Genomic DNA, 12,248 nt, shown 5'->3' on the forward strand with positions numbered 1-12,248 from the left:
ATACTGGGGAGTCGTGGCCGAACCCCCGCAACACGTAAAACATTTGCATGCCTTCACAATGTACCAACTTGTGTTATGTCCAATTATCAAACTTTACTTTTGCACAAAACCTGGTTTAGTCATTCTTGTTCAACATCTCTTAAGCTTTAGAATAAGACCACACACATTATACTTCCATGATTGCAAACAGTAGTTAGAAATCCAATGAGTCAACATAAGACAACAGTTACTTCAGACTGAATATTTTCCCTAAATGACATTTCTCTTTGTTAACAACACAAGTCATAGTTATCCAGACCTTAATCATTCTAACTACACCCTGCAGACCTAAGACTGAACAATAATAAAAGTGTATATATTCCACTGTCATCCTGACCTGGCCTCCAACCATTCACTACACATTTGCTGTCTGTGGCTACAGCCTGGGAAGGAACAATGGAATTACAATTAGTTCAGCTCAAGACAAAAGGATGACTCTGTTGGTTCGAACTCAAAACGGGGGTAGCATCCAGGGGGGATAGCTTCAAGCAGTCTGTATACACTAGGACAATAGTATTTTAATCAACCACTTGGTAACAAAAGGTTTTGGCTCAGCGACTTGTTTTGGTTCACACTTAAAGCGGGGAGCCTCTGCTCCAGAACAAAGACCAGGATCTTAAAGGGTTGACTTGATCAACACATCAATAGCAAATTCATATTGGAGGGCATTGTCAGGGGAATTCTCCACTACCTGTCGCTCAGCTCCACATAATTCTGCATCTCAGTATGGGATTTGATTTATTATATGGACTTATGTTTGAACGGATACTTCACCAGCTCTGTGTTGTTGAACCTAAGTTTACAGCTTGAATTATATTTTGCTCTGTTTCTTGTCGATGTGCTTTCTATGCCATCACCTTCATCTAGTCGGGTTGGACTAAGTAAGATAGGCAGAGCATTGATCTTATGAAATAATGGAACATTTCTTGCAATGGTATCATAACCAGTACGATCGTGCTCTCTTTTGAATAAACTCGGCTGAATGAGTTTTTCCTTGGTGACCTGCTGACAAATTAAACATCTGTCCCAGTTAGTTTTCACAACTGTTATGATGGCTTCTGCCATGTCTGCAGCATAGGCAGAGGCCGAGGGTTTATCCTTTTACCACCTTTTACCAAGCACTTTGATGTATGGGATACAACTAAGTTCGTGCCTTAACCCTACACTTAGTTCGATCGTTCATCCAATGCCATTTAAATCCTGAGCGATCTGTACACCATCCGGTTAACTAAAACCCCATTAACCTTGGCTCGGCTCTCCCGTGCTGGCACAACCTGTCAATTCAGGTGCGGCTATCTAACTGTTTTGGGGTAAATTAGACAGCATTTGGGATACCAACTTTCAATTAGCTGACATTGAACCCCAGTGATATATCACCAGTGTGCCCTGGTAGTGCAGATATTCACTCTTATCTAATCTATCTATGATCAACAAATCAACACAACTATATTGTGATGTGTTAAAAGTTGTTCTTTAGCATAATAATAATAATCGTCCTTAATGAAAAAAAAACATACATTTCTATGAGAAAATGTATCTTTTGAGGATCCAGGGGGTGGCCATCTTGAAAATAGAAATGTAAAGTGGCTGGGAGTGTTTTCTTGTCAAGCAACCCTTAGAGACTGCTCATGCCAAATGTAATGCTTGTATCACCAAATAAACCATTATATAACTTAATTGCTCCACTAAAGTGTTGGCCATCTTGAAAAATGGCCGCCATCTTGAAATTTCAAGTAGCTGTGGGTGGCCTATTGTCAAGTGACCCACAGAGACTGATCATGCCAATGTTCATGCTTGTATCACCAAATAAACCATTATATAACTTAATTGCTCCACTAAAGTGTTGGCCATCTTGAAAAATGGCCGCCATCTTGAAATTTCAAGTAGCTGTGGGTGGCCTATTGTCAAGTGACCCACAGAGACTGCTCATGCCAATTTTCATGCTTGTATCACCAAATAAACCATCATATCACTTTACTGCCCACTAAGATGTCGGCCATCTTGAAAAATGGCCGCCATCTTTGATTTTCAAGTGGCTCGATTAAAAAAATCGATAAATGACCTCTAAAGATGATCTGTACCAAGTTTCACGCTTGTATCACCAAGTGAACGATTCTCCCAAAATATTGCTTTTATCCGCTGTACTATAGTTACTCTACTCACCATTGCCTCCTGTTTGTAAGATAAGGTTTGTTTGCCTTCTCTTGTAGAGAGGAGAAATATACATTGGCACTTGTTCATATAAAAGACCTTTACTGGGAAGCGGCCGCCTTATATTTTGATGATTAGAACACTGGAACGTTGGAATTTATCTCACCTGTTCAAACGATTACCTGGTTCTGAAAGTCCCACATGTACATATACTAAACTCAGCCTTTTATTTTGATGCTGCAAATTCTTGGATTGACCTCCAGCTGAATTTGAAAACATAATGTCCTCCTTTCTTTTGCACAGTTCAAATCCATGATCACTAATCATTCTGTCAACATGCACAGGCAAATTTCACTGGTATTGTTTGATATTTTCTTGTGTTTTGATCATTTTAACTTGCCTGTTTTTATTGTGTATTCATTAATGTTTAAGTGCCCTATGCAAAGTTTGTTCTTTATTCAAAATGTGTTCTTTTATTGATTGTAATGCTTATTTTTTGGACACTCAAGATTGCCGTTTTTTTTTTTTTAATATATACAGTATATTGCAATAACTGTAGTAGTAGTAGTCAGTGGTGGAAAAAGTACTCAACTTCTTTACTTAAGTAAAAGTACCAATACTGCAATGTAGAAATACTCTGTTACAAGCAAAAGTCCAGAATTCAAAATGTACTTGAGTAAAAGTACAAAAGTATTGGCATCAAAATGTACTTAAAGTACCAAAAGTAAAAGTACTAAAATGTTTGAAAATAGCAGATCTACAAGCTCACAACGCGTCGCGATGCGACGCGTTGTGAGCTTGTAGATAGGCTATTTTCAAATAGCCTAGGTATAAAATAGGGCTAAAGTGGTTAATGTACGTTTCATTATATCATCATTTTTATCTGAAAAGTAACTAGTAACTAAAGTTTTCAAATAATTGTAGTGGAGTAAATGTACAATATTTGCCTCTGAGATGAAGTGGAGTAGAAGTTAAAGTATTGGACATTAGTAAAGTACAAATACCTCAAAATTGTACTTAAGTACAGTACTTAAGTACATGTACTTAGTTACTTTCCACCACTGGTAGTAGTAGTACTAAGACTTGCCGAGCCATGTGGCCCATAGGGCAGGAGGAGCCTATCTCCTGTTTCTGTAGTGAGAGGCAGCATGGTGTACAAGTACACCCCCTGGACATGTCGCTAGGATGTCGCAGGGATCAACCCTTGATGCTGAGTGCCCAGCAGGGAGGCATTGGGTCCCGTTTTTATAGTCTTTGGTATGATGACCCGGCCGGGGAATCGCACCCCAATCTCCCAATCTCAGGGCGAACGTTCTAACCGCAATGCCACTGAACTGGTTTAATAACTGTGGCAATAACTGTGCTTATCTGAAAATCCCAAAGCACACCTGGATTTATCTCACAGCAACCACTGCTCCAGACAACCTGTGCATTCATAACCCCCTGAAGGAAGAGAGGAACATGTCCCCCACATCTATCTCACCATTTCCACTTCTCCTCCTCTTCCTTTTTTAACTTCTTTCCATCAGCTCCCCTTTTGTCTTTCATTTTCTTTTTAGGCTTTATGTCCTAGGAAGAAAGAAAGAAAGAAAGAAAGAAAGAAGAGTGTGAGGAGAAGAGAGAGTACATCTAGGGCAAACAATACAGATTTCAGCTAAAATATTATGTTTACATTATGTTTATGTTTATTATGTTTACATCCAAGTAATTTATACAAAAGATGATGAACCTCATCCTCATCGTCGTCTTCATACTCCTGTTTCCGCTTCTTAGACTTTTTGTCATTCTCTGTCTTGATTTTTTTGGGCTTGTATTCAAACCTGTAAACACATACAGTATGGGCATGAGTTGGGAGATTATATCAAAGGTCTAAACCTGTAAACAAATACAGTATGGGCATGAGTTGGGAGATTATTATCTCTTTCTGTCTCTCCTCTGTCTGTCTCTCCCTCTCTCTCTCTTCTTTCCCCCGACACGGTCGAGGCAGAAGGCCGCCACCCTAGAGCCTAGGGTCTGCCTGACGTTTCTTCCAGTTAAGAGGGAGTTTTTCGTTGCCACTGTCGCAAAATTGCTTGCTCAGGGTGGGATGTCGGGTCTCTTCTCTACATGTAAAGTGTCTTGAGACAACTTGTTGTGATTTGACACTTTAATAAAATTGAATTGAATTGAATTGAATTATATCAAAGGTCTAAACCTGTAAACAAATACAGTATGGGCATGTGTATGGATATCGTCTCTGTTGTTGTCCAAATCTGTTACTTTTCAAGATTACAATTTTGAGCTTGAAGATCTGCTACTTTTGATGCTTTTGTGTGACCCTGTAGTATGATCGAGTAGGACATTAATTTACAAAAAAACACAAAAAGTTAAAATTTGGAGATGAGAGGTTTCTGCCCGACAGCAACAATATAAAAGGTCTCCTAAGTCCTCTCAAGGACCCCCAGAGGGTCCCCGGACCCCACTTTGAGAACCCCTAAACCGTCCTAAAGTGGCGGCCACCTCTCGTGGCACGCGGATACAGAAAATGAATCCAAGTCGCGGCGTCTCGGTTTCATTCTAAAGCCTCTGATTATATCTTTGAAGACACTCACGCCCTAATAATAACAGCACTGCATGCAGGGTAATTACAATCCAGAGCCATTAAACGGCGGGGCGGCCTTTGATTACCAGTTGTACATCATCCCTGCTGCCATCAGCCCTCTCTCTCTCTCTCTCTCTCTCTCTCTCTCTCTCTCTCTTTCTCTCTCTCTCTCTCTCTCTCTCTCTGTCACACACATTCAGTGTCTACCTCTCTCTCCATCTGTCCGTCAGATCGTGCTGTCATTCAAATGTCTATGTAACGCGCAAAGCTTTGATCGTTAATGCCCTGTGTCAATTATGTTTGTGTCACAAGTCAATCAAAGGGTGTGATTTGAAACGTGTCGGGTGTGTATATCGCTGTCTCACAGTCGATTAGCAAGTCCTTCACCAAGAGAAAGTGAGCAGCACTCGGCTGACAATTGCACACATGATGGAACTGAAAGGATGATATCGTTGCTATCTCCATATTTGAGCTTTATTAACGCCCTAGTTGACCATACTACAGCGTCGCACAAAAGTGTCGAAAATAGCAGATCTACAAGCTCGACGTGCGTTTTGAGCATGTCAATCTGCTATTTTTGAATTTGACTCCTGAAAAGTAACAGTTTTGGACATTTTTTCCACCCGACACAGACGATATCTGAAAGGATGCAGACTAATTAGAATAAAGACATATATGTGTGTGTGCATGTGTGACAACAATCCACATGAGATGGAGAGAGAGAGAGAGAGAAACAGAGACTGATTGATCTCTCAACGGATACACACGCACGCATGACATATTTAACGTTAAAATTCTGTAGTGATGATGTCCTGATCAAATCAGCCAAAACATCCAGCACGCTTTAGTACATGTCTTGTACATATGATAATGATTTGAAGATGGTGCTATGTTGGGCTATATTAGATTTGGTGCATGCAATGGAAAACATCAGCAGCACTATAATATGAAGTCAAAGGGGCTAAAGACAGACAGACAGACAGACAGACAGACAGACAGACAGACAGACAGACAGACAGACAGACAGACAGACGGGTGAAAACATTAATCTCCTGGTGGAGATGAATAAAAAAATAAGACAACCAAATGTTAAACGTTAGTGCTGCTATGAAACAGGTGGAACCATGGAAAGACAAGACAGGGACTTGGAATCATCTGGAAGGATACGTACTCTTCATCGTCATACTCTCTCTTGGCGGATTTGTGGTGTTTGGGAGAAGGGTAAAAGCCGTTGTCCTCTTTGTCGGGTTCACTCTTAATAGCAGGAGGACTTGAAAACAAGCAGAGAACTTCGTGTTAGTACAGCAATGTGTTGACAATAACAATACATTCCATAATACTTCATTCTTGCCAGAGTCGCTTATGTCATATCTGACAAGTACGTACTTTGGATTTATGTCACACAGAACATTTATACTTGACTATAAACTATCGTTTATAGTCAATTTACCTCGTATAACCATTTTCTTTCTCCTTTTTGGGCTTGTCAACATGGGACGATTTGATCTGTAAAGAAAAAAGAAGAAAGCATACCAGATGATTTTAGGTTGTTTGGGATAATTAAAACATAACATTCTATTAACCCATTCAAGCCATTTTAGATGTCTTTGGTTATTCAAGCAGATATACAAGCTCATAGCGCTAGAGCTTGTAGATCTGCTATTATGGGGATTTTTTGGGGAGCGAACACTTGTTACTCAGATCTTTGCTTCTTACAAATGTCTTCTAAATACTAACAGTTTTAACGCATGTTGCTATAATTAGTGGTTCTCAATTTTTTTCATGTCAAGGACCCCCAAAATGATATGTATTTGGCCGTGGACCCCCATCTCAAAATATTTTGTTCCAGGGACCCCCCAGAAATTGTAAAAATATATAGATATATATTCAAAGAGTTGCACACATTTTCACGCTTTTTCAAAAATAGCAGATCTACAAGCTCATAGCGCATAGCAACGAGTTTGTATATCTGCTATTTTTGAATAGCCCAAAGAAATCTTAAAATGTTGACCGTGTTAAAACACTCTGGCTACTCCATGACAAGCAGTCTGAAGTTTCGTCATAAGTCAGAAGGGGATTCCATTCAATCAAATGTGGGTTTTTGAGCAGCTATTTAAAGTGAAGGCCAGATGGTTTAACCAACCTTGTCCTCTTTCCTCCTCTCTTTGTCTTCTCTGGGTTTGTCCCTGTGCTTGTCAGAGCTGCTGTCCCCGCTGTGCCTCACTTTCTCCCGTTCCTTGTCCTTGTGTTTCTTCTCAGAGTGCTCCCTGTGTTGACTGAAACACAGAGGTCAGGGGGTGAAAGGTCAAAGGGCCAGACCCGGAGGCCAGACAGACTCACACAGACACAAAGGCTTTTGTTTAAGACCGGCAGTGGTGGAAAGTAACTAAGTACATTTACTCAAGTACTGTACTTAAGTACCATTTTGAGGTACTTTTACTTTACTGGAGTATTTCCAAATTTCAATACTTTTACTTCTACTCCACTACATCTCAGAGGCAAATATTGTACTTTTTTACTCCACTACAATTATTTGAAAACTTTAGTTACTAGTTACTTTGTAAATATAAATTATTACATTATAAAACATACATGAACCACATTAGCCCTATTTCATACTTAGGCTATTTGAAAATAGCCGATCTACAAGCTCACAACGTGCCGCGAAGCGACGCGTGGATTTGGGTCTGAACATCAGTCTGAACATAACCAAATGTCTTAACCCATGAAGACCGGGAACGCATCTGTGTCATTTTTTTTATTTATTTGGCTATTAAAAAATAGCCAATATACAAGTATGAGCTTCTAGATCTGCTATGTTTGAAAAATCGTGATAAGTTGTGCAAATCTTTGAATACATATATTTTTTAAAGCGAACATTTGTAACTCAAATCTTATTGCTTCTGGGGATTCTACAAATGTCTTCTAAATCCTAACAGTTTTTTCTTAAAGTGGTTCTCAAACTTTTTTCATGTCAAGGACCCCCAAAATGATATGTATTTGTACGTGGACCCCCCCCCCCCCCCATCTCAAAATATTTTGTTCCAGAGACCTCCCCCCCAGAAGCAAAGATTTGAGTTAAAAATGTATATATTAAAAAATGTGCACACATTTTCAAGATATTCTTTTTTCAAAAATAGCAGTTTTACAGCACTCTGTGCCGCGCTATGAGCTTGTATATCTGCTATTTTTGAATTGCCAAAGAAATCTTAAAATGACACAGATGCGTTCCTGGTCTTAATGGGTTAAGTAACAAAGCTCCAACAACAGAAACAACCTCACCTGAATATGAAATAAAAAATGCTGACAGTTACAAACAATTGCATTGTCATTAACAGTTGCGGCTTTCCAAAGAAATAATACATACACTAATATTAATTACACTGTGTTTGTGCAGTATATATATGTGTTGCCAGGTGTGAAACAAATAAGCAAACAACAACTAATGATATCTATAAAAGAGATTTCCAGATAGGCTAATCCTTGAAATGTGATTGAACATCTGATTGTCTGATGATGATGACAGCTTTGGTTTTGTTTCAAGAAAATGATAAGATTTAATAGAAAACCCCAAAATAATTTAATCAAGATCTTGTGAGGTTGTTTTTTTTGTTGCTGTTTGCTGTTCAGTTCTCTTAGAACGAAAACAAACCCACTGTTGCCAGAAGATATAGGTTACAATCCATGGAGATGCATTCAAATGTATTATATATGGTCTCTGTCGGGTGGAAACCTCATATGTCCACAAAACTGTTACTTTTCGGGATTCAAATTCAGTCGCGCCGCGCCGCGTTTCGAGCTCGTAGATCTGCTACTTATGATGCTTTTGTGTGACTTTAGTATGATCAAGTAGGACGTTAATTTACGTAATGAACACAAAAAGTTAGAATATGGAGATAAGAGGTTTTCTGCCCGACAGCAACGATATATATTATTGACCAATAAAACTTTAGACTATACAGGTCCCCTAAGGGAGAGTTCCTTTACACAGCACTGTGACACATCAGTGAGCAACACACAATAACAACAATACAACACTAATAACAATAAAGGTTGAAGTGGTACAACAGAGATAATGAGCGTCATAAAACTGATTAATTTCAACCAAACATGGTACACACAGCAGCCGCTAATGACACTGTGGAGGATTGTTAGCCTTACGGCAGGAAGTTTTAACAACAAACCATATAAATCAATGGGATACTTCAAAGCGCCGATCATTAATCTCAGTTCAGACGAACAGAGATGAACAGTGATTGATTTGAGTCATTTTATTTCTGTCCCTGCGGTGGGCTGTATGTAGCGCTACAGAAATATGCAGTGGTGGAAAGTAACTAAGTACATGTACTCAAGAACTGTACTTAATTTTGAGGCATTTTTACTTTACTTGAGTATTTCCGATTTTCAATACTTTTACTTCTACTCCACTACATCTCGGAGGCAAATATTGTACTTTTACTCCACTACAATTATTTGAAAACATAAGTTACTAGTTACTTTGTAGATTTTGATTATTATTACAAAATATACATTAACCACTTCAGCCCTATACATTTCGGCCATTTGAAAATAGCCGATCTACAAGCTCACAATGCGTCACGATGCGACGCATTGTGAGCTTGTAGATCTGCTATTTTCAAAAGATTTGTATACATTTGAAAACTTGTGAAATGGGATATTCTGCATAATGAGTACTTTTACTTTGGTACTTTGAGTACATTTTGATACCAATACCTAACAGAGTATTTCTACACTGCAGTATTGATACTTTCACTTAAGTAAGAAATGTGAGTACTTTTTCCACCACTGAGAAATATGGTGTTTGATCTACAAGGCCATGAATATTATTAAGCTGTCAGAAAACATTGTTAAAGGAAACGCTATTAAGTGGTCAGACACTGTAAATCAGTGGTTTGGAAACCGTAGGCACGGGTGCCAACATTGGCACAGGGGAGGGTAATCACTGGAACGCTGGCATGAGTGTGAGAGAGAGGACTTTTCATATTAGGATTTATAATAAATGTAGTCAATTCAATTAAGCCATTAAGGCGGGGGACGCATCTGTGTCATTTTAGATTTCTTTGGCTATTAAAAAATAGCCATCAGATGAGACCGGGGACGCGTCTGTCTCATTTTAGATTTCTTTGGCTATTCAAAAATAGACATCAGATCATTACAACGACCTGATGTGAAAGAAAATATTTCAACAGAGTGAAAGAAAACATTTCAAAAGAAGAAGGGGGAAAAAAATAAGGTTGTTATGTATGTATGGAAAATCTAAATCTGTTGGAAATTTTAGTTTTTTTTAGATGAGGTGTCATAAATAAATGTAAAAACATTAACATAAACTTTAGGTATATTTTGATACTTTTATACTTTTACTGTAGGTCCTAAAGTACCAAAAATAAAAGTACTAAAATGTTTGAAAATAGCAGATCTACAAGCCCACAACGCGTCGCAATGCGACGCGTTGTGAGCTTGTAGATCGGCTATTTTCAAACAGCCTAGGTATAAAATAGGGCTAAAGTGGTAAATGATTGTTTTATAATATGAAAACGTATACCTGCAAAGTAACTACTAACTAAAGTTTTCAAATCATTGTAGTGGAGTAAAAGTACAATATTCGCGTCAAAAGAAATGTGTCAAAAAGGGTTGCAGAGTCAGACCCTCAGCTCTAAATGAATACCCTCCCCAGTTCCTTACTCACCAAACCCATACATAAACCTAACTATTTTAACAGTGACTAACCTGAACTAAAACGTATTCATCCACACCAAGACCACCATGCATAAACTCCACAGGACCACAATGGATTTATTCGGCTTTATTGTGTTTTTTTTTTAATCCTTTTAATGATTTCTGTATCTGGGGCGTCTCTGGCTGGAGGGGCCGCTTCTATTTTAAGGGTCAATAAATTAGTTCAATTAATCAATCAATCAACTTAACCACAATCTGGGAACCCATTCTGTAAAAATGAAAAAAGGGGAAAAAAACGTTCTGTGTTTGTTCCTACTAACAACAACACTACATGTTTAAGGCAGTGGTGCTGACAACAAGATTCTGCTGTTAGCACAATCTGTCTTGAGAGATTAACTTCACCATAACGGTGTCTAACCTGAACCAGCTCTGAGCTTTGATTACATGAACCTGCATGTTTGTGACTGTGAGCTTGTAGATCAGCTATTTACAGCTAAAATATTTGCTGTAATAGGAAACAAGGAAGAGACCCCATGGGGGACCCCGATCAACAAAGTAGCCTACATAGTAGGGGTGTAACGATACGTTTTAACAACGATTCGATACGTATCACGATACTTGGTTGTCGATACGATACATGAACGATACAGGTTCATTTAGAACGATACTATACGTTTTCGATTCAAGGATTTAGTCGATACGATACATGAACGATACAGGACAGGTTCATTTAGAACGATACGATTCGATTCAATGATTTAACATCGATATAGTAACTATTTATTTACCCAAAAATTCTGTGTGAAAAATAAATACCTGGAGATAGTGGATATAAACCCCTCTTTCTCTTTTTTCTTCTTAAAATTGCTAAATACAACGCACAAGTACTTAGTATTGATAAAATGTATTATTTGCATTGCAAAACGATTCGATACGATTATTTGCATTGCAAAACGATTTCGATACGATATAAAGTCAAACGATACGACATTTAGCTGTTTGCATACCGATATGCAGTTACTATATCGTTACACCTCTACTACATAGGGTGTAAGTGGTTAGCTACGTGATTGCCCCTGTCGTTGAATTCTGGACCAATCGGTAATTGATGGGGTAATGGGAGTCGAGACAATATTCTAGGTGGTGATGGATTAGGATATGCTTTAATGTACATGATATATTTATATATGTCACAGATGTGTGGTACGGTAGTTCTGCCGACGAGCACAGGGCTCAGATCATAGTTATTATACTGTAGTTGCTACAAGCACAAGCTGAACCATAACAGACAGGCTGTAACAAAAAACAATCAGCTATCAGGCCTAGTGGAGACATCTTGGCTCCTACAGGCTACCAAATACCATGTCATATCATAATGTATTATATAAGTACTATAAGTGATGGTCAAATATAAAGGTTAGATATAAACGACCATAAAAACAATGTAGTATGCAGTGGTGTAAAGTAACTAAGTAAATTTACTTAAGTACTCTACTTAAGTACAATTTTACTTGACTATTTCCAATACTTTTACTTCTACTCCACTACATCTCAGAGGCAAATATTGTACTTTTACTCCACCACAATTATTTGAAAACTTTAGTTACTTTGCAGATATAAATCATTATATTATAAAACATACATTAACCACTTTAGTCCTATGTTATACCTCGGCTATTTGAAAATAGACGATCTACAAGCTCACAAAGCGTCGCATCGCGACGTGTTGTGAGCTTGTAGATCTGCTATTTTCAAACATTTTAGTACTTTTACTTTTGGT

At 38.3% G+C, this 12,248-nt stretch overlaps 1 protein-coding gene across 1 annotated transcript in view; it reads right to left on the bottom strand.

Moving 5' to 3' along the window:
* Nucleotides 1-12,248, bottom strand: part of LOC308096206 (DNA topoisomerase 1-like) — a 53,696-nt gene that overhangs the window by 36,412 nt on the left and 5,036 nt on the right. The window contains exons 4-8 of the mRNA XM_080443540.1: nucleotides 6,915-7,047; nucleotides 6,222-6,277; nucleotides 5,943-6,041; nucleotides 3,920-4,010; nucleotides 3,674-3,759 (exon numbers count right to left, since the gene is read on the bottom strand). Of these exons, the coding sequence (XP_080299666.1) occupies nucleotides 3,674-3,759; nucleotides 3,920-4,010; nucleotides 5,943-6,041; nucleotides 6,222-6,277; nucleotides 6,915-7,047 (465 nt within the window). The remainder of the gene's footprint in view (nucleotides 1-3,673; nucleotides 3,760-3,919; nucleotides 4,011-5,942; nucleotides 6,042-6,221; nucleotides 6,278-6,914; nucleotides 7,048-12,248) is intronic.

Source organism: Gymnoscopelus braueri (assembly GCF_963280865.1).
Source record: "Gymnoscopelus braueri genome assembly, chromosome: 12".
NCBI classification, from domain to species: Eukaryota; Metazoa; Chordata; class Actinopteri; order Myctophiformes; family Myctophidae; genus Gymnoscopelus; species Gymnoscopelus braueri.